General features: G+C 44.6%; 2 protein-coding genes across 3 annotated transcripts in view; one reads left to right on the top strand and one right to left on the bottom strand.

Annotated features, from left to right (window-relative positions):
* The window catches only part of LOC126295390 (RNA-binding protein 45), a 107,425-nt gene extending 105,442 nt beyond the window's left edge, over window positions 1–1,983 (bottom strand). The window contains exon 1 of one of the 2 annotated variants that reach the window (XM_049987871.1): window positions 1,731–1,983. In XM_049987871.1, coding sequence (XP_049843828.1) covers window positions 1,731–1,944 — 214 coding nt within the window. In that variant the 5' untranslated portion in view covers window positions 1,945–1,983. The remainder of the gene's footprint in view (window positions 1–1,730) is intronic. The other variant, XM_049987872.1, reaches the window with a different exon arrangement.
* A 259-nt stretch (window positions 1,984–2,242) lies between these two features.
* Window positions 2,243–23,509, top strand: part of LOC126295389 (glycine--tRNA ligase) — a 150,565-nt gene continuing 129,298 nt past the window's right edge. Inside the window, exons 1-2 of the mRNA XM_049987870.1 lie at window positions 2,243–2,542; window positions 16,541–16,760. Coding sequence (XP_049843827.1) covers window positions 2,243–2,542; window positions 16,541–16,760 — 520 coding nt within the window. The remainder of the gene's footprint in view (window positions 2,543–16,540; window positions 16,761–23,509) is intronic.

Genomic DNA, 23,509 nt, shown 5'->3' with positions numbered 1-23,509 from the left:
ATTTTCGTGCTTTTGGTCATCATAGGCGCCATATTGGACTCAGTGTATTGTCATTTCCGACATATTTGTGACGTCATGGGTCAAAGCAGACGGGTGGAATCTGACGATTCTGTATTTCCAAGTAATGTATTCAAGTAGGTATAGCTGTGCATAAAAGGTAGTTTCATCTATAGTTTAGTATTCTAGGATGTTATTACAGTCATTTTCTTTGTTTGTACACAGGCCATCTGATAAGTTGGTAAACACCGTGGTAAATGACAAAGCAAATTTCACAGGCTAATGACTAGGAAGCATTGACAGTTTTTAAACAAAACATGAAAATGCTTAAACAACAATACATCACAATAGTAACAGCTTTCCCTCAGATTCAACAGGGCAACCTGCGAAAATTTGATCTATTCAGTAATAAGCTCTTTATATCCCACACTCTTGATCAGCTCATTCAGTTAACTGACGGGATGCCAAGATGTGGTAGAAGTTACGCAAAGGACACACTCTTGCATTTGTTGAAGTCATGTATGATTTATGTACATAAATGCTCAAACACTTGTCAACCATATAATTTAGGTTTTCTGAATTTTTAGATTTGAAGAGGAAAAGTGCATCAAACAGGGCAAAGTGTGTTTAAACGTGGTGCAAGTGTAAACATTTGGCTACACTACAGGTCTATCTCTTACCACAGCCTTCAATTAACATTCATACACGTTAGCTTCACCAATTCACTGCCAAATCGCTACCTCCCAACCTAACATAGATCTTGTTCTACGCTACAGGTCAGCCTGTCACCAAAACTAAGGTTTCAGAATGGGTCCAATACCACACACTGGCCTAGAATGCCTTTGCCATGTGATAACTTGGGAAATAAGGAGTGTGCATCATAATACTAATGCTACAACATGATGCTAGTAGTTTCTGTGGCGTGGCTGGCTGTAAAGTAACAAAAAAATTTGTTTGGTTTACATGATGTATCAGAAAGAATCTGATTTAATTCAATGGCATTTGTACAAATTTGATGCTATGGGGATAATAAAAATGAAACAATAAAATGAAGGAATTTAATATTACTTTTACGAAATAAAAAATATGGTATACTGGGATTTAGTAATGTCCTACGACTACGTAATTGGAGATGGAGAAGTTGAAACTGATGATATCGGCTGTGTCTTTAAAGGAATTATCCCTGAAGGGAAATCACGGAAAACCTAGAGCTAGATATCCAGACGGGAAACATCCGTCCTGTCTATCACGACACCTTCCTCGGCGTTGACGTAAGAGAGCCCGTTTGGGTGTAAGTTATAGTAGTCATTAAAAACTGCAATGTTTTGCTGAACTAACTCTACTTCCTTTAGTTGTTTCCGTCTCGAGAGCTCTTAAATCGTATCTTGTTAAATATACCTGCCCGTAATAACTGTTTAGGCTCGGTAACTCCCACAAGAAAAAACAAAACAAAAGAGGAACATTAAATAACAAGCTGTTTTTCGTAACCTTTACTTCTCAATACTCTGACCCAATTTATTACTAGTGGCACGGCCATCAAGAATAATACTTCTTTAATTAGTGCAATACTGCATTATGTAAGTCGACTGTAAATTTCGTTAAGAAACAACAGATGGCAACGTACCACATATGAAGCTGCTACATAGTAGGCCTAATCGTTTAGTTTTCGATGAGATTAAACGATTTCTGCCGTGACATTACATATTTCCACTGAGAATGTGTTGGGCACATACCTTTTGGTTGTTTTGTCGTCTTGTCGCGTACTGTCCATATCTCCTCGATGGTTCCAAACTTCTGAAACGCATCCTGAAACTCTTCCTCCGTGATGTTTCGACTACAAACAATGAACAAGCGAGAATTAGGTGGATAGTCATCTAGACGCGGCTTCGATTCATAGCTATCGCTGCGGTCCCCTCTAGTTTCACTTGATTTTCTTCGTTCGCTCATTCTGTATACTGATTACTGATGTGTTATTGCCGTGAACATGGAAGACCAGAGATGCTATATGCAGCCCAAGTACGAAAAATGAACAATGTTTAGAAAAAGTTATTTAATTAAGAAGTCTGCCATACATCTTATACCAAAATTTACGTTTCTGTTTATTTAATCAAATAAACACGGTAATAATATGCCATCTGAAATAGGGTACACAACAGCATGACTACTTCCAGGAAGTTCTGACACGCGTATAGCTGCAACTTTCACCTAACGTATACGCGACACACGTCAATATCTTCGGTAGCAGATGCATTGGTATTGCACATGTGTGCGTGTGGATACGGTAGGCGGAGACTGTCTGATGAAACACATTGTCAATATTTTGTTCAAAGTTAGTGTGCATGTAGTACAGAAAAACACAAGTCCTGGTATTATATACGGGAGCAGGTACCTTTCTTTGTGTACTGCCGTAAGGAAAGAAGACGAACACATCTGGGGAAGCCGAAAAAGGAATAGAAAACTGAAGATTACCTTTCCTTTAAATACAATGGCAGATCCGAAAATCGAAGAAGTTCTTGCACCTTTACGTGCATCCGTTAAAGAACAGGTAAGCTGGCCTTTGTGTGGATATGCAGTTGACTATATTATGTGGAATATGCAGCAAAAAACTTGAGCTTCTAATGTCCGTGTCGATGTCTGTAGAACAAGCTGGGTGGTTGACATGGGATAAAGAACCGCGACTACATATCTTAACGAAGTTATCGGACTCAGTTCGCCTTTATTTAACATTGAAACAAGAACAAAATATGTCAAATAATTTTTGCCCTCACGATGTACATTTCGAAAAGTTGCAGACAATACTACTTTGTAAACAGTGATGTTATGGAACACGAGTTAAGCAACAAAATTTCTTTCTCTGTTGTTTACTGGGAATCATCGAAATGTTTTCCGCTATGGTGTCATGCCAATTCATTTGCTGTTGTCTTGCCCCTACATTTCGTTGATTTCATCCATATTAATAACATTCACATTGTCTAAATGCTACCACAATAATGTGTATCCCACATTTGAATGAAAGTAGCGAAAATGGTGCTGCACAACTGTAGTGTTATAGTCACTGGGCTAGGGTATAGATGCACATGTAATTGACACATTCAGTTTGAAATATTTATCATATGTCGCATAATAGATATAGGCCTATTAACATTCTTGCCGCGAGGATGCTGGATCCATATCTAATTGACCACTAAACCTTTGAAGCACAGAGTGCTGTCATTCGGTCTTAAAGATGTAACATGAAGTAGTAGTTTCTTCGTTATTCATATGATTTCAGCTTTGTGCGTTTGCTTTTTGTCACCGTGCTTAAATTTATTTATGAAACAGGAACTACCCTTACTAGAGTTTCATTTTCTAATATCTTTGTGAGCCAACAGCCTTGCTGCAGTAGTAACAGCAATTCTCGCAAATAATCGCAGTTCAGCACTGTCGCCTTCGGCTGACTAACGGGTACCATCTGGGTCTGCCGAGCACTGTTGGCAAGCGGAGTGCACGGTGCACTCAGCTCTTGTGATGTCAATTAAGGAATTGCTTGATTGAGAAGTAGTAGCTCGAAGAACAAAAACTGACAGCGGCCAGTAGAATGGTGAACTGACCGCATTCCCCTACATATCCACTTCCAGTTAAGCCTGTTGGCTGAGGATGACATGGTGGTCGGTCAGTACTGTTGGGCGTTCTGAGGCCTATTCGGATGGATAGAGGTATCTTTGTAAGACAGTCACTGTTATAAAGTTTTTGTCTGACTTGTTTCTACATCTCAGTCCGCATCCACACTCTACAAGCCACAGTGAAGAGCACGGCAGAGGGAACATCATGTTGTCCCAGCTATCAGGATTTCTTCCCATTCCATTCACGTCTGGAGGGTTGAAAGAATGATTGTTTGAATGGCTCCGTGTGTTCTGTAATTATTATAATCTTTTCTTCGTGATCCCTATATGAGCAATATGGAGAGGGTTGCAGCATATTCCTAGAGTTATCATTTAAAACCGGTTCTTGAAACTTTGTTAGTAGGCTTTTTTGAGATAGACGTAAATTGTGTATAAGAGTGTGCCAATTCAATTTCTTCAACATCACTGTAACATTCACCCATGGATCATTAGGCCTACCATGTGTGCATAACTGCACTCTGCAACTGTTTGAAGCTCCTTACTGTATTAATGCGCAGGTCCCCTGCCATGTTTGTTGTCCCACATTTCTTTTTGTTAGCAAACTGATCATCCCTTGATGGCTCAGGGTGCATTCTATCAACAAATTTGCTCAAATTGTGACATATATTTCTATTAACTGTAACTTAATTCAGTGTCTCATCATTTCTTATTCCATCTACCCTTCTAATCGTTGGCATTCTCCTGTAGCACCTCACTCAAAAAGCTTTTTCTTAGTGTGATGTTACTCCTATGTAAGCGAGCTGATCGACTGCCTAGTATTGGTACGAGCTAAGATGAAATTGTCGTACAGCTCAATGCTAGCATGCCCAGGGCACACCGCAGGAGGTCTGGCTAGGCAATTGGTACAGTCGTGTCCAGGTAGAGTTGAGCATTGTCACCAGTAAAGGGGAAATCTCAGATCTGGGAATTTAGACACCTGTAGCTTGCAAGGCATTTGTGCAGGCAGTGTACCAAACATGGCAAGGTGTCAGAAAATGAAAGGTGGCTTCTTACAGCTCTTTAGAATCTGTAATAATTTGCAGTCAAATAGCAATGCAAATCTGAATACACTGACAATCTGGGATAAATAAGATGCATCTGATGACAACACAATATTTCAGTAGGCCTACCTTTAAAACTACACTCATTAGTATTTCACAGTGAATAAACATTATACAATGGAACTCTGAATTAGCAACTCTTAACCACTTCACAGACAGTATGCCAGGTGATAGCATTGCACTGTAGCTATCATCCCTCAAATCTACATATATGTATCTATTTTGTTGATTGATGTAAACATCTTTTATATCTTTGTCATTATGCAAATAATTGTCATAAAATTGTATTCCCCAGAATAACACAAGTATGAAACCCTCACATTTTGTCATACTTGTGAATTTAATGAATAGTTACTACTTTATCAGTAACTTTAAGTATTAACTACAATTGAGAACTCAAGATCATGATAATTTGAGAAGTTGTCAGTCAAATTTGTTAGTTGACACCACCTTTGCAGTTAAAGAGAACTAACAGATACTTCTGACAAGCAGGCCTAAATGACAAGAATTTGTTGTCATTTATTTTGAGCACACTTGGATTAGAACACTGGCCTATTTACATATTTATATTTATTGTGAATGGTTTGAGTGTGACAGAATGTTTATAACATTTCTTTATTTAAATATTGTTGTAATATGTTAGTTTAGTGCAGAAAGTGGTCAAGATGAGTCAAATGATGTCTGTAGGGTGTAAGAATGATGTATTTTTGGTGTTGCCAGCATTCAGCCAGTGGAAGGCAGACAGTAGGGGAACACTACGGGAGTCAAGTGGAGACTGGGATTTTGCAAGTGAAAAGCTGAAAGGAGTGATTCTGGACAATTTTTACATTTGTGCTGGAAGGAGGCATATCTGTCTGTGGTGAAATACATGATTCAAATGCATAGGTGAAAGATCCTGGTGGTGAAAACAGTTGCTATGAAACTTTAACTTTTCAGGACACTTTTCAGTTAGATCACGAAGGGGCCTTTACATATTCATTCTGTAAGAAGACAGACCGTCTGTGGTATCATGTGATTCTTGATGGAGTGGTTGATTGATTTTGGGTGGCAAATGGCCTCTAGCATACTTCAATTTTTCAAGGTATTTTCTACTTCAAGAGGTCTGAATGCGCTCCAGTGTAGGACTATAACTTTTAATGCTTGTGTTACGGAACTGAGGATAGATAGTGCATGAGTTACTGTTGTTTGTATTGCATGTGTCAGTTTATGAATAATAATCATCATGTTGAACTCTGAACTCTTTTGAGCTGATGATTATTTCGTGTATTGTGACCACAAAATTGACTTAGTTTTCATGTATCTGAGATATTAATTTAATTTGGAGATTTTGCTACCTTCTCGTAACACTCTCATTGTAACTTTACTGCATTTGATAAGGGTATTTTCTGTCTGTATTTTAATTGAATATTGTAGAACCACTTGTTGCTTATTTCAGATGTCCTTTCTTGAATAAGCATTATTCAGCATAATTCTCAGCCACCTACATTAATTACACATGTTAATATAGAACCCTTGATATTAAACTATTCATTTAACTTCCATAGTATCAAAATTTCATCCTTCCAACTTCGTATCATCTTGGGGAGGAGATATAAATTGTACAAAGCCAGATCTGGTGAGTACAGAGGTTGAGGAATGACTATCATCTTTCCTACACGGGTCCCACAAATCTTTCGCAGGTATGTGTGTGGCAGTCGTGAGGCTACGCTCTGTTGCAGTATTTTTTTCTTAATTTCTCATGTTACAGTTTCCTCCCCTTCCCTTCGAGCTCTCCCTTCTCGTCCTCTGTCGACCATGGCTGTTCTGATGTGGCTGTTCTTTAGTTCCCGAATTGATTGCTGACTTTGCTTTCTTGTATCATATACGTTTGAAGAAAGAAAAAAAGTGAATCAAATCCAAAGCCGTGTCTAGATTTTAATTTGCTGAAAAGGTGACATTAATTTGCTAAAAAGTAGCATATTAGTGTCACCTTTTCAGCAAAATAAAATCTAGACTTTGCTTTGGATTTGATTCACTTTTTGTTTCTTCAAACCTACGACAACGGTGTTGACCATTCGGGGAAGTCACATCTCGGATGGTACTTCGTTCACGGCCTACGGCAGCCGTCTGTGTGTCCTCTGTACACGGACAACTACTCCTGCCAGAGAGCTGACATGGTAGGCAGTCATGTATCCTCGTGTTGACCACAGCCCCGTGATGACACGTGGCCCACAGGGTGTTGCCACACTTGTTAACTCTCTGAAAAATCAAAAAAGTAGATGCTTATTTTGTGTCCGTTAGAGGCTCCGAGCGACGACTGTCGAGCCGGGTGTAAGTCACTGTGTCCGAGTGGCACTAGTGTGGAGGACACTCAGTTGGAATAATAGGCTTGTGGGAATGACCTGTAACTGAAAAGAATCGAACTTACACCAGATGATAACTGTGTATAACTGTCTTTCTTAGTGGCTTTGAGAAGGGAATTTAATGCGCAATTTTGTAATCCCTCAGCATTCTCACCCGCCGCCACATCTTGAGAAGAGGTATGAACTGTGAAACAAAGAATGAAGTGCTTTAGCTAGTATTTAATTTGTCTGTGACAGATGGTGGTTCCTTCATAGTGAGAACTGTGTTTCTTGTGGAAAATATTGAAGATAATTTCAAAAATGCAGCTGCCCTGGTAAAAATACAGATTGGGTCCTTATTAAGTTGAAGTGTTGACTTCTCCGAGGCTGTAACAAAAACTATTAGGGATGATCTAAAGGCTTTCATTTGAGGGTGTTTCTGCAGCGTATATGCAGTGTAGTGTGACCCCTATGCAGGTATTTAAGCACTGACACATAGCCAAGAGATTTGTGTGGCATTTGTGTCTTTCCGACGGGCGAGTGGTAAATGTGGATATGTGAGATATGACGACATTATTACCAAATGCATCCAAAAGGGAGTGATGTGATGTTATTCTCTTCTCAGCTGCCGAATGTCAAACATTGGTAGACATCTGTCAAAGAACGAACAATGTTTATGGGGCAACACATCTGATGAAAACCTCCATTGTGGAATGGTGCGCCAAGTTCGTGCCGGTCACAAATCAGCACAAATGCTGGTCAGTCTGGGCAGCCAGCCCCATCCATTTTGGGAGACACCCGAGCATTCATCTTACATCTCTCACGTCTTCAGTCACTTAGAAAAAGGCCTCGAATGGTCGACGATTCCTGTCGGGTGAGGCAGTTACACCTTCTTTGTGCAGCAGAACGTGGTGTTTTAGCAAACACGATTCTTCAACCTGGTTCAGTGGTGGGATGATTGCCTCAGTGCCCGCGGTGGTTTTGCACGTTTGCCTTACCGATTCTTGACTGCGTGCCATCCAAACGGAAACTTTTCGATTGCCCTCTATGTTAATGCTCAGAGAAAACTTTGACCATCATTTTTTTGGGTGCACACATAGAAGACGAAAGGGAAGCAGAGTTAACAGAAGGGCCTTTATATTGCATTTGAAGGACACATCTTGCTGGAAAAAATAAATGTTGGGCTATGTAGGTGCGACATTCTGCCTTACTTTCCACCTGCCAAGATGTGTTTCTGAGGTTTACATTTTATTCAAATATTGTCCCACATCCTCACAGTGGCGGCTGTCGTAAACGGTCTTCTCCGTACGGGCAGACTGCACATTCGCCCTCCTCAGCCACACAGCCATGAGCTTGCTCAGTTTTTGAAAATGATTGCGTGCCATGCTTCGAAACCCAAACAAATCTGAATGATTTCATGTAATGGATGTGACTTCAGATTTGACAAAAGTTTCAACTAGCATCTCCACTGTTCAAAATCCTGAGGAGCAACTCAAATTAGTGAACTGTTAGAGGGAGAAGCTAGCACCTCCTTTGAATACCAAGCTTACTGTGTGAGTGGATACCCCTCCACTGATGCAGCTGTAGCCCTTTGTTCTTTGATGTCTCTGGTTTACGAGGTCATCCTCTAGGACATCATGCTCCTGTGTTTTAATTGATCCACAAACAAATAACAAACAGGAAGACAGGTGTAGGTACATTGGGCCGTAGTGCAGTCCAGTTTTTCTCTTTCCTGGATGTAAAGCCTAACAAAGCCCACCTTGAATTAAAACTGCCTAAAGAAAATTGGAAAGAGAAGGAAAAAAGAATGATGTAGATCAGAAATCTCTCCGTAATGATGTTCGACCTCATATTTTCGCCTACGGAAGATCTGCCTACAGATACATTAAGTGAAAACCGACCTGTGACAAAATATTACCACAAAGGTATGCGACAAACTAACTAAAAACCACATTGAGTTGAAGTATTGAACAAAGAACTGTGAAAATATGTGGAAAAATATTAATGGACCAATCCTCAATTTGAACATCAGTGTGGTGTCTAATGATTTCATTACTCTAGTGATACCAGCAGTGAGAGCCTGTACAGAATAAAGTTAAAAAAAATCTCCTTACTGAAAACAGTTACTTTAGTGCTGACATTACCTCACATTATTGTCAAACACCTATCAGGAATTCTCTGGGAGATGAAGAAGCTTGCACAGGAGTAGCATGGAAAGCTGCATCAAACCAGTCTCAGGACTGAAGAACACAACAACAAACAACATATCAGGAATTAGAGTAGGAAAAAATGTGCTATGATAAATAGAACTTCATATAAAAATATAAACATTATAGACTTGTGTATCAAATATCCAAAAGCAAATATACTAGGTACCTCTCACTAGCTGGACATAATGTGCACTACGTAATACTGAACGTAACTCCAACATTGATAGTTTCTTATCTGAAACTTGCTGGCAGATTAAAATTGTGTGCCAGACCGATGCTTGAACTTTGGAACTTTGCCATTGATGGGCAAGTGCTCTACCGACTGAGCTACCTGAACACGACTCACGACCTGTCCTCACAGCTTTACTTTCCCCAGTATCTCCTCTCCTCTCGTCTCCTCCCCTCCCCAACTTTGCACACGTTCTCCTGTGAAACTTACAAACTAGCACTCCTGGAAGAAAGGATATTGTGGAGATGTGGGTTAGCCACAGCCTGGGTTATGTTTCCAGAATGAAATTTTCATTCTGCAATGGAGTGCGTACAGATAGGAAACACAGGAAACTTTCTGTGAAGTTCAAAACATAGGATATGAGATACTGGCGTAAGTAAAACTGTGAGGAGAGATTGAGAGTCTCACTCAGGTAGCCAATTCGGTAGAGCACTTGCCTGCTAAAGGCAAAGGTTCTGAGTTCGAGTCTCGGTCTGGCACACAATGTTTAACTGCCAGGAAGTTTCGTAGCGGTGCACAATCCATTGCACAGTGAAAATTTCTTCCTGGAGATTCTCAACTTCTTTGATACGCATTACAATCTTCAAAACCATCCGAAATATAAAATGTAGTTTCAAAATTTGCTTTCTGATGTTTCATCTCAGTGAGGAGAATTAATTTTGAGGTAAATAAAATTATTGTATCGGACTATAAAGTTCTGCTACTAAGGACAGTACATCCACTGTGCCAGTCATAGACCTTGAGGTAGATGAACTTTAGGATATTGTACATATCCTGCTGTTTGATTATTAACAGCAAATTCAGTCAATTTTTATACGTCAGTGTAAAACACACCACCTGATGAAAAGAGTAAAGCACCCGGAAGGGGTAGCATAAATGTAATGAAACTTCATGGTTTGAGAGAGTATGTGATGTACTGGGAAGTGGGCTCGTACCATTCTTGTAAATTTGGCTCAATACTGTCATCGTCGAAATAACGACGTTGCAGTCCCCTCTGGTGTGGATGTTCGCACCAGATTTGGTCTGGCTGTTGTATCCGCAGTTGAAGAGTACACATTATCCCTACTTTCTTTTCCACCTTAACTACCCTGAGAAGCCAAAACATTACGACCTCTGTGACTTTAGATGCCGGTCGGTGACGACCCAGGCTCATGGCGTGGTAACAGAAGTATGTAAGTGGAGCAGACGCACACGGGGGATTACCCTAGCGAAGATGTGGGCTGCAAATAGGAAAATCAATTGAGATAAGTGACTTTCACTTGGGGGCAGATTATTATTACACAGTGCCTGTGAATGAGCGAAGCTGGTCAAATGTTCACGTGCCAAAAGAACACAGTGCTGGTGCACACACAGTTGTTTTGCAGCACAAGCGAGTTTGACGTTCGTCTCCACAGACACTGTCGTCGAGGTGAAAGACTTCAAAATGTGCAGTGTGCCACGGGTGCGGGGTGATGGGAGGAATGTTGTGCTACGGGAGACATTTACCTCCGCTTGCGTGGGACCTGTGGTAGTAATTGAAGACACGTCGACATTTGTGAACTGCCACATCCCTTTACATCTACATCCGTACTCCGCAAGCCACCTGTCGGTGTATGGCGGACGGTACCTCGAGTACCTCTATCAGTTCTCTCTTGTATTCCAGTCTCTTATTGTTCGTGGAAAGAAGGATTGTCGGTATGCTTCTGTGTGGGCTCTAATCTCTCTGATTTTATCCTCACGCTCTCTTCGTGAGATATACGTAGGAGGGAGCAATATACTGCTTGACTCTTCGGTGAAGGTATGTTCTCGAATCTTCAACAAAAGCCCGTACCGAGCTACTGAGTGTCTCTCCTGCAGAGTCTTCCACTGCAGTTTATCTATCATCTCCGTAACGCTTTCGCGATTACTAAATGATCCTGTAACGAAGCGCGCTGGTCTCTGTTGGATCTTCTCTCTCTCTCTTCTATAGACCCTATCTGGTACGGATCCCACACTGCTGAGCAGTATTAGAGCAGTGGACGAACAAGTGTACTGTAACCTACTTCCTTTGTTTTCGGATTGCATTTCCTTAGGGTTCTTCCAACGAATCTGTCTGGCATCTGCTTTACCGACGATCGACTTCATATAATCATTCCATTTTACATCACTCCTAATGCGTACTCTCAGATAATTTATGGAATTAACTGCTTCCAGTTGCTGACCTGCTATTTTGTAGCTGAATGATAACGGATCTATCTTTAGGCTCGATGTCTTCCCTGACAGTATAATTGCCCGTGCTTCAGAGCCAGATCCCTGCTGCAGTGGTCTGTGTAGCATTATAGTGAACTTACGTTGATGCCTCGGTGATCAAATTCACCCGATGTAAATCTACGGAACCTGTCTAGGTCACTATCAGGCACTGTGTACGTAAATTGACGGCCTGTTATTTGCACAAATTACATGACATAGACGTCTAATGCTACATTTTTCTCCTCCTCCGTCTGAACAGGCCTCAGAAGGCCCAACGGTGCTGACCGACCGCCACGTCATCCTCTACCGATGTGCGTCACTGGGTGCGGATACAGAGGGGCAGTGGTCGGTGCGCTGCTCTCCCGGCCGTTATCAGATTTCGTGAGCGGAGATACTATCTCTCAGTCGAGTAGTTCCTCAGTCGGCTTCACGGCGACAGAGTGCTTCCAGCTTGTCGGCAACTCTCTGCAGACCCGAACGGTCACCCGACAGTGCTTAACTTAGCCGATCTGGAGGGGACCGGAGCTACCGTTACAGCGAGGCTGTTGGCCGTCTAGTGGCACGTACCTCTACAAACCCTGATACGTAGAATCGGTGATCTATTTCGTTTCGAAGACGGACATACGATCTAATAAGCAGGTGGTTGTAGTGTTTATTTCATCACTATATGGGATCATATTCTGGGGTAATTTGACAGGAGCTGAGCTAGTTTTCAGAATACGAAAAAGGCAATTAGAACCATAGAGCATGTAAACCTAGGAACTCCTTTAGCCCCTGCTTGAGTTTAGGTATTCTCATTTACATTATGGAGACTCTCATTTTTTAAAACTAACATAATGAGCAAGTAATACCAGGCTGTTTAAGGCGAGTAGGATGTCAAACGGGCCGACTTGGAGCAGGAGAGTCACCGCAGGAGATTTTAATTTCTACTGTCTATACTTTTACAAATAAATTCAAAAATTTTGTCACCTTGACCAGGAAGGATTGAGGACTCGCACTCATCGCAGTGGAAGTTCAGAAACATAGCAAAATACCTTTTTTTACATGTGAAATTTCATCATTTTTTCATTTATTACTGGCTGCATTTGTTGCTATAGGTACACAGGTTTTCATCAGACATGTTGCCCCATTAACATTGTTCGTTCTCTGACAGATGTCTACCAATGTCTGACATTTGCCAGCTGAGAAGAGAATAACATCACGTCAATCCCTTTTGGACTCATTTGGTAATAATGTTGTCATACTTCACATTTCCACATTTACCACACACCCGTCGGAAAGACGCGAATGCCACACAAATCCCTCACCTACATGTCAGTTCTCAAATACCCGCATAGGAGTCTCACTACACTGCATATATAACTAACTTCTAGGGTTTCATACACTGTAACTACGGTTTGTATGCTGTACAAAAGTCATTGAAGAATCTATCTTACTTAAGAAGAAAAGTGTACCTACAGCAACAAATGCAGCCAATAGTAAGTGAAAAAAATGATGATATTCCACATGTAAAAAAAAAAAGAAAGTGTTTCCACTGCTATGAGTATGAATCCTGTATCCTTTCTGGTCATGCTGTTAAAGTTTTATGAATTTATGTGTAAAAGTATAGACAGTGGAAATTAAAATGTCCTGCGGTGCCTCTCCTGCTCCAAGTCGGCCCGTTTGACGTCCTACCCCCCCTTAAACAGTCACAGTCGTTTTTGTCGTTGTGATTTTCAGTCTAAAGACTTCCACTATGTCCCGTGGAAGACTCTTAATCTCCGAATACCTACTGCAGCCTACATAGTTTTGAACCCTCTTACTGTATTCGTCTCTTTAATGGCATAAATGGTATCAAAAATAAATAAATTTTGGCAGTATATATCAAATGGAAACAAAAACAAAAAAATGACAAGGAAAGCAACTGAAATGGGGAAAAAAGTGTGCAATATGGGAGTAGACGAGTGCAACTACTTTCAGAATGGTAGAGCCTGCACGATCTGGTGTCCTCTGAAACCGGGTAGGTACGGTCGTGTGACTGATGTTTTGCGTACTGAAACATCAGTGCAGCCGGTTGTTTCACTGGCGCGAGACTCCCCTGAAACAGCAGTACTGGCACACTGTGAAGAGTAGACGCAAAGTATGTCAAGAAAGCCTGTGTATCAAGTTTCGAGACGCACCTTTAAATGATGAGAATCGAAATGTACAACAACTCCATACGTACTGCTTCCATACGGTTTGTGAGGACGAGGTTAGACTAATTAGAGTGTGCGCAGAGGCGTTGGAACTGTCACTCTACCTGCACTTCGTAGGTAAATGGAACGGGAAGCAGCACGGGTGATGGGTGCCATGGGAAATACCTGCTGCAGTGCAGTTTACGTCGATTGTCAGCGTGTGGATGAAGATGACACGAAGCCTTAGTTAATGCTTAGACCAAATTGTGTTTTCAGTTCTCATACACATCGAATCACTGTGCCACAGTACTGTAGCGCCCTGCTGGTGAAGACGAAACAAAATAGCACAGTCTGTCAATTGTCGTCGGATATAGAAGTAACTTTGAATGTGCCCCGAGGAAGTGTGTTGGGACATTCACTTTTCATGTTGTATATTAAGGACCTTACAGGAAATATTAATAGTAACCTCACACTTTTTGCAGATGGTGCAGTTATCTGTAATGTAGTACTGTCTGAAAGAAGCTGCATAAATATTCAGTCAGGCCTCAATAAAATTTCAAAGTGGTACAATGGTTGGCAGCTTGATTTAAATCAAATTCCTTTGTGAAACACTTTGTAGGGTCATGAAATGGAGTGATCGCAAAGGCTCATTTGCGCGTAAAGCAGGTGGTAGGCTTCGGTTTACTGGTAGGTCACTGGAGAAGTGCAATCAATCTACTAAAGAGATTGCTCACAAATCAGTTGTGCGACCCATTTGAGAATAGTGCTCAAGTGTGTGGGATCTGGTACCAGCTAGAAATAACGTGGGATATTTAACATATACAATTGTCTCGGGTTTGTTTAATCCGTGGGAGTGTGTTGCAGAGGTACTCAACTGGAAGACTCTTGATAGACATAAAGTATCGCAAGAAAGTCTACTAACAAAGTTTCGAGAACTGGCTTTAAATGATGACTCTAGGAATGCACAACACCTTACGTATCACTCACATAGGGATCACGAAGATAATATTAGAATAATTATGCATGCTCAGAGACATTCAGACAATGATTCTTCCCGCACTCCATATGTGAATGGAACGGGAAGAAATCGTAATAACTGAAACAATGGGACATACCCTCTGCCGTGCATCTCACTGTGGTTTGCAGAGCGTGGATGTAGGTGAAATGGAGTTTTGTGTGGTAGTTCATTTTTAGCAGCAGGGTAAATGTTGGAGATGATGCAGGCCAATCCATATGGCTTTTTGCTGTCTCAAAGATATCAGTGTGTACAAGAACTGCAGGATGTGTGTGACAAAATATCTATAATTGCAAACAAACAAAAAATTACTTACTTTATTTTATTTTAGGGAGGTGATGGTTAAACCTTTGTCTACCCTCGTACATTGCTATTAGGCCTGGCTTTGTGGATACTGCAGCTGTGAATAGAAGTAAGAGGCATATTCAGAAAATAACTGTACTAGATTTTTTATACATTTTAGAAGCAGTGTATTTGAAAAAAAAAAAATCAGAGTATCGTTGGTACACTTATAGGCTATTTTTTCATGTAAGCACCATCCCGTTCAGTGCATGTGGTGAGCCATGACACAACCTTCTTTATACCCTCCTAGAAGAACTCTCCTGCCAGCTCCTGCCCCTAGAACCTCTTTTTCCTCTTTGTCATTGGCTGAAAATTTAATTCCACTTTCGTTGACTCCAAAAATGCCAAGTCAAGGGAATGTGGGGGAGGTGGGGGGGGGGGGGGTTCAGACCTCCCAACCAAGTGAGTCAAACAGCACCTCGTTAGGCAGTGCGAGGACTTAAGTTGTCGTGCAATGAGCACACTCCTCTTGTCAGCGTTCCCCTTCTTTTGTTCTGAATGCTCCTTTTGAGAATTTTAGAATCTCACAAAATCGTTGTGCATTGATGGTCTCATCCTGAGGCAGAAATTTGACTAAAATGTAGCTTCTGACCACAAAACACTGAGGCTATGTTTTTTGTCTGAAATTGTGGTTTCAAATTTTTTGGCACATGGTGGTGATCTTCCAATTCGAGTAAGTTGAGAAACTCGTGGGTGCTATTCACCCAATTTTTCTCGTGCTGCTGCTCTGTCGAATGTTTTGGGACCAATCTCGTGCACAGATTCCCAGTATTTCTATGATTCTGTGAGTATCGCATCTGAGGGAGTTCTGAGGAGTTGTGGAAACATTGCAGAAATTTTGTCCTGTCATTTGGCAGTCTTCACGAACTGTTTCCTCAGTTATTTGTGAAAACTCATTAGTCAAACTGGGATGTCTTCCACTCTCTTTGTCACAAACATTTGTTGTGTCCACAAGCTCCATAAACCACTTAAACACACTAGCTCTGTCCATAATACCTTCAATGTAAACTGTTTACAGTCTGAAAAGAATTAAGTCGTTTTCATTCTTCCTGGGAGTAGGAAACAGATTACAGCATGCGGCAAGATTTATTAGTGTCATCTTTCACGCACCTGGACATTACGATGTGAGTTTATGTAGTATCGTGTTCCTGTGGTGCTCACTCTGGTCAGGAGATCCCCCTCTACAATACAGTGTTGCCTACCCTCAAAAGCTCCAAATGGTCACAGTACATTTTCTTTCTGCCTCTTATATAAGTGTCATTAGAAACAGTTTGTACGAGGTATTTTTCTCATCTCGACAGGTTATAGGCGTGTCGCGCATCGCACACACATTTAAGCTTTGCCTTGCCGGAAACTTTTTCAGGGTGACCTGGTACGCGAGCTGAAGGCTTCGGGTGCCCCGGAGCTCGACGTGAAGAAGGCGGTGGCGGAGCTGAAGGCGCGCAAGAAGGTGCTGGAGGACCGCGAGCTGGCACTGTCGGCGCCGGCGGCCGGCGAGGGCGGCGCCACGTTCGACCGCGCGCGCATGGAGGACCTGCTCAAGAGGCGCTTCTTCCTCGACCAGTCGTTCGCTATCTACGGCGGTAAGTCCAGTTCGTGAGCACTGTGTGAGGTGTGTCAAAGTATCGAACCTCCGTCTTTCCCACAGAGACTTTATTAGGTGGAGATGTGTGGTAGATTTGTGTGCAGTTGTGAACTTCTCCGTGCCGGCAGAGAGTTTCTGCAGCTGGCAGATAAACTCTAGCCGACTGTCAGATTCCAGCAAGTTGTAAAAAGATGTAACAACTTGAGCACTAATAATGCATTGAATGCAAGGTAGGAAATTACACAATAAAAACAGTGGTGTCGGTCATTCGACCACAGCTTTATCAGTTCTCAAATTGTGTCACTTTTGTACAGGACGAGGCAAATGCCGGTGATGACACGGAGGGTTACGGCACGTGCTCAGTGTGATATCCGGCAAGTCATCAGGGATCGATATTCGCTTCAACTGTTTGTCAGAGCTCAAGAAACGCGTGTAACAGAACACGAGCACGAGCATCGACGATCTAGTCGGTGTGTACGTAGTTACAGTCTGATCACTTTCAGACGTCCCGACAGACAGCCGTGTTTGGAGACACCAAGCCCTAATCCACTCCAGAGTAGCCCTCTTGGTCATGCTCGTGCTTCTCACAGTGCTCCTGCCATTGTTGGAAAAACTTCAGTAATCCATCCTTCGGTTGGTAATCAGCCAGGGTTACAGATTCTGCACAATGGCTTCTCCCAACTACAGTTGCATTCCTTTCAGGTGCAATTTCAACTCGGGGAAATTCTAAAAAATCATGTAAGGCCAGTATGGCGGGGGTGTGGGAGGGAGTGTTTCTAACCACAGAAATGTTTTGTTAAGCATGTGAAGTGTGAATCGTAAGTGGGGAATGGGCAGGAGCGAATGTTGGTACCGGAGTGGAAAACCGTTTGGAAGATTCGACAGGCTTTTCGGGACGGTCCCCTTAGCAGATCCCCCAGGGGCTCAGCATTCACTTGCTGAGTACGGGCTTGGCGACCCCGGGGTCCTGAGCTGGGGACTGGTCTGCGCCGCCAGTGTCCTGTCACCGTAACCCCCGGACATGCTTCAGCGACCACCGTACGGCGCGGCGGTGAAACGTTGTGTGCTGCGGGGAATGGTAATCTTGGCTTGACCGCCTGGATTGCGAGGAAGGCCAACCTCTATAAAAACCCCTCAATCTTTCGGTGTGCTCCGCGCCTGGAAGATGCATGGCTGTTGGGGTGGAACAGTCGCAAGCGGGCAACCTCTGGGGCACCTGCCGCACCCCAGTTGTATAAGGCTTACTCAGGCACGCGGGGCTCTGTCTGAGCGGACTTTTAGTTCCCTAGCTGCTCGTGGGACCACAATGGACCCTTCGACCTCTACTTTTCCCCCTACCAGTGGCTTGGGTGGGCCGCTGGTAGGAAAACACACCCAATCGAAAAAGCGGCTACGCGCTGCGAGTCCTCCAGCGCCTGGTGTTGCTAGAGATTTAACAGAATGTAGTAACGGAGCACATGCTGATAATCAGAATGTGTTTTTGATTATTAAAAGGAAGGAGGGTAGCTTTGAGAGGGTTTCTCCCTTTTACATCCACAAGGGTCTTGAGGGAATTGCAGGAACACTGAAATCTGTAAAGCGACTGCGCAATGGGACTCTGTTAGTTGAAACTTCTAGTTCCCGTCAAGTAGCTGCCCTTCGGAAAGCAAATTGTCTAGGAGAGTACGCTGTCGAGACCGAGCTCCACTCCACTTTGAACTATAGTAAGCGTGTTGTGACGTGTAGGGACTTGGTGGATATCCCATAGACGTGCTAAAATCTGAGTGGGCTGACGAAGGAATTGTTGATGTGCAGCACATTATGAAACGAGTCAATGGGGACCTCGTCAAATCTGACTCGTTTATTCTCACATTCAGTTGCCCGAGACTCCCGGAGCATGTTAAAGCGGGGTTCTTACGTTTGTCCGTACGGCCATATTTCCCCAACCCAATGCGCTGTTTTAAATGTCAGCGCTTTGGGCATACTACGTTGGGGTGCAATGGAATAGCCACGTGTGGTAAATGTGGTCAGCCTGCCCATGACGGAGCCGATTGTTCATCGCCTGTGAAGTGCGTGAATTGCTCTGGGAGTCACCCTGTCTGGAGCCGGATCTGCCCCATCTATCTCGAAGAGCGGAAGGTACAGGAGATTAAAACATCTAAGCGCATCCCCTATGGTGAGGCCAAGAAGATCTTTAAGGCCATGCAACCTCCTGTGTTTTCCACATCTTTCGCTTCCGCTCTCAAAAAACCGGTACCACTGGCCACTGTTGCTACACAAACGGAGGTTGCTAGTGTTAGCACTAAAACCTGCGCTTGCCAGTGCACTTGTGCTGCTGCGGTTGTTTTGCAATCTGCGGCTCTCCCCGCTACATCGGACAAGGCCGTGGTTGCTGACATTGAGGTACTTCCAGCCTCCCCCCATATGGCGCCTTCTGCCCAGGCGAGTCAACCTCCAACTGTTGACAAGGCTCTGCATTCCAAGCCCCCCAAGACAAAGCCTCAGAAGATGAAGGTTCTGCCACCTGAGGAGACTAGTCAGCGTCGGTCCGATGACGAGGCCATCGTACTGTCTGACATCTCCCGTGGGTCGTCATCGGATCTTATGGACATTGATGTCGACCGGGGGCGATCTTCTCGCCCCAGGAATAAATCTCCGGCCAGTACGGTCTCTCCTCCAAAGCACAGAGGCAGGGTGAAAGTTCAGCCACCCTGATCACTGGCTCTCATATTACAGTGGAACCTGAATGGTTTCAGGACGCATGTGGCCGAATTACAACTCCTCATACGAGAGTGCCCCTTGTGCTTATGTCTGCAAGAGACACATTTTCGGGCCACTGATTCTCCTTCTTTTACGCGGCTATACCGCATATCGAAAAGATGATCTGACGGGGCAAAGGGCAAAGGGTGGTGTTGCAGTTTTTGTCCGTGACGTGCACCCCTCATCTGAGCTCCCTCTCGTCACCGACTTGCAAGCAGTTGCAGTTGACATTCTTGTGGGTCGGAGGCTCACAGTCTGTTCTGTTTATTTACCACCTCCGGATGCGATAGACACTGAGGCTCTCACGGACCTTATTAGCCAACTCCCTCGCCCGTTTCTTCTTCTGGGGGACTTCAACGCTCATAATGTCTTATGGGGCTCTCCGACTACTTGCCCCAGGGGTCGCATTCTGGAAAGCGTCATGATGTCTGAAGAACTGTGCCTCCTCAACTCTGGTGCTCCCACTCATTTCTGTACTGCTTCCGGATCGTCATCGGCTATTGACCTTTCCTTTTGCTCTCCAGCACTCGCGGATTCTGCTCTGTGGGAGGCTGCAGCTGACCTCCATTCTAGTGACCACTTCCCCCTCTGGATTCGCCTCCTGGATGAGGCTGTGGCATTACCAGTGCCGCCCCGGTGGCACCTTTGCAGAGCTGACTGGACACTTTTCAGCCAACTGGCTGTTTTGGAACACCGTGCCAGCGTCCACGAATGGGTAGACCATGTTGCAGCCGTGATCTCTCATGCTGCTGAATTGTCAATCCCACGATCATCCGGTCATCCCAAGAGGCGTCCTGTCCCTTGGTGGACCACTGAGTGCCACTCAGCCATCCGCACCCACCGTGCAGCTCTGCGCCGCTTTAAGTGCAGTCCCTCAGCTGACAATCTTGCGGCCTTTTGGGTGGCAAGGGCCAAAGCGCGGCGAGTGATTAAAGAGAGCAAACGACGGTCATGGCAATCGTTCTTGAACTCCATCTCCCGCTCCACTAGTTCTACGAAAGTATGGGAAGCCATCAGGAGGATTTCCGGGCAACTCAGCCAGCTACCTGTCACGGCATTGCTGCATCAGGGATGTCTCCTCACGGCGCCGAGAGACATTGCCCAGACACTGGCCATGCATTTTGCGGAATCTACCGCCACTATTAACTGTGATCCAGATTTCTGCCGCTACCGCACTGCCGTCGAAAGGGGTCACTTGGACTTCCGGTCTCTAAATTCTGAACCCTATAACTGCCCCTTCACAATGTGGGAACTGGATTCTGCGCTGTCTGTGGCTCATGATACTGCGCCTGGTCATGATCAAATCCGGTACAGCATGCTGCGGCACCTGTCGCTGCCATCCAAGGAAGTTCTCCTGAACTGTTTCAATATGATATGGTTATCTGGCACGTACCCTGACTCGTGGAGGGAGGCAATTTTGATTCCCCTCCTCAAACCAGGAAAGGACCGAACGCATCCCAGTAGTTATCGGAGTATTGCCTTGACGAGCTGTGTTGGGAAGACGTTGGAACGCATGGTCAACCGCCGCCTGGTTTGGCTGCTCGAGACCAGGCAGCTCCTTAGCCCCTCTCAGTGTGGCTTTCGGAGATGTCGTTCCACTACAACTTGACCCTGCTTGAGGCCGCCATCCAGCAGGCCTTTCTACGTAACCAGCATTGTCTAGGGGTCTTCTTTGACATTAATAAGGCGTATGACACTACTTGGCGCCGCCTTATCCTCAATCAACTCCATGAGTGGGGCTTTCATGGCCGTCTCCCCATCTTCATTCGGTCCTTTCTTTCTCACCGCCTCTTTCGGTATCGGGTTGGTAATGTGCTATCGGATTTGTACGTGCAGGAGAATGGTGTTCCTCAGGGCAGCGTTTTAAGTGTCACCCTCTTTGCCGTTGCTATTAACAGTATCACGTCCACTATCCGGAGTCCTGCCCAATGCTCCTTGTTTGTGGACGATTTTGCTGTTTTCTGTTCTTCCTCCAGTCTTGTCAGTGCTAGTCGGCAGTTACAGCTTACGATAAAGCGCTTAGAGGCATGGACTGCAAAGACGGGTTTTACCTTTTCTGCAGACAAATCTGTGTGTGTTCATTTTAATCGTTCTCGGCGTCTTTTTCCCTCCCCTGAATTGCGTCTGAGGGACACCGTTCTTCCTTTTAGAGACACTGTGAGGTTCCTGGGCCTCACTTTTGATTCCAAGTTGTCGTGGTTGCCTCACCTTAAAGACCTCAAGGTGCGGGCCCTGAAGGCACTGAATATTTTGAAGAGTCTGAGCCATCGGTCCTGGGGAGCAGATCGGGCGCGTCTGCTGCAGTTTTATAGGGCTTTCGTCCGATCGCGTCTTGACTATGCTTGCACCGTGTATGGGTCAGCAAGGCCTTCGTATCTGAAGATCCTTGACGCAGTACACCATGAGGGTATCAGGCTGGCCACTGGTGCCTTCCGTACCAGTCCCATCCCCAGCCTGTGTGCTGAGGCAGGGGAACCGCCGCTCGCCATCCGGCGGAAACTCCTCATGGTGCGACGGGTGTGTCATTTCCTTGCCTGTCCTACCTCCCCTGCGTACCCTACCGTTGCCCGACCGCCTATGGAACGTCTCTTTTCCAGTCGTCCCAGGGCAACAAAACCATTTGGGATTCGTGCCAAGCATTTGCTTGAGTCCCTTGGTGTGGAGCGTGTGGCCCCCCAACGACAAGGTTTTACTCGCCTGCCTCCCTGGTTGCTCCAGAGGCCCAGCATCCTTTTAGACTTGTCGGAGAACCAGAGGAACTGCACTCCGGCGTTTGTTTTTACCTCCTTATTTTACGATATTTTAAACCAGCATCCGGACCATGTACCTGTATTCACAGATGGCTCTAAACAGGGGGACACTGTTGGTTGTGCTGTTGTTTTCCCTGATCGAGTCGTCAAGTTACGGCTTCCTGCGGTGTTTACCATCCTCGATGCCGAATTGTTTGCAATACTGCGGGCATTGGAGCAGATGAGATGTGTTCCCAGTATTAAGTTCCTCATCTGTTCTGACTCCCTGAGTGCCCTTCAGACCATTCAACACTTGTACCCAGCGGATACGGTCGTCCAGAACATCCATGATGCCCTACTCCACCTGCAACGGCAGGGGAAGGAGGTTTCTTTCTGCTGGGTGCCGGGGCACGTGGGTATTAGGGGAAACGAACTGGCGGATGTGGCTGCCAAAGATGCATGTTCCCTCCCTCACGTTGTTGAATGTGCCGTCCCCCTCCATGCTGTAACCTCCCTTTTGCGTTTTCGTGTTATGCATCAATGGGAAGAGGAGTGGTTGGCAGCTTCTGACAATAAGCTGCGTCTGGTAAAGGCCACTACGCGACCATGGCGTACGTCCTACCAGTCATACAGGCGGGATGAGGTTCTCCTCACTCGCCTCCGCAGTGGACACAGTCCCTTCACGCATGGTTTTTTACTCCGGCGGGAGGACCCCCCAATCTGCAGTGCTTGTGGCGTCCAGATTACTGTCCGCCACATTTTACTTGACTGTCTTTTATTCTCTGACCAGAGGGCGGTGGTTTCCTTGCCACCGGATTTGCCCTCTATTTTGCAAGACAACGCAGCGACTGTGGTTAAGGTTTTACGGTTTTGTGTCCTGTCCAATCTGTTGCCTCGGATTTTAGGGAGAAGGTTTTAATGTGCTGCTGGGTGACTGGCTCACCCAGTTTTTAGGTAAGAGGTCCGCCAGTCACGATTACCTCCTTGTTTCACTTCGGTATCTGTTCTCTTTTCCTTGTGTTTCCTTTCCTTTTTTAGTGTGTTTCTTCTCCTCTTGTTTTGCCTCTGTATGTGCGCATTTGGAACTGCGTCAGGCCTGTGTCTTTTAGCCGTTCTCCTTGTTCGGCGTCCGTCTTCGTCCCTTCACCGCCTGTGTTCCTGTTTCTATGCGCTTGGGCGCTGATGACCACGCTGTTTAGCGCCCGTAAACCTCAAACACACACACACACACACACCCTTAGCAGAGCTGGGATAAAGGACTGGTGCGACTGCTTCAGAG

This window comes from Schistocerca gregaria, chromosome 11, assembly GCF_023897955.1.
Source record: "Schistocerca gregaria isolate iqSchGreg1 chromosome 11, iqSchGreg1.2, whole genome shotgun sequence".
Lineage (NCBI taxonomy): Eukaryota > Metazoa > Arthropoda > Insecta > Orthoptera > Acrididae > Schistocerca > Schistocerca gregaria.
The sequence above is the reverse complement of the archived record's forward strand: the minus strand, read 5'-3'. Positions and strand labels throughout refer to the sequence as shown.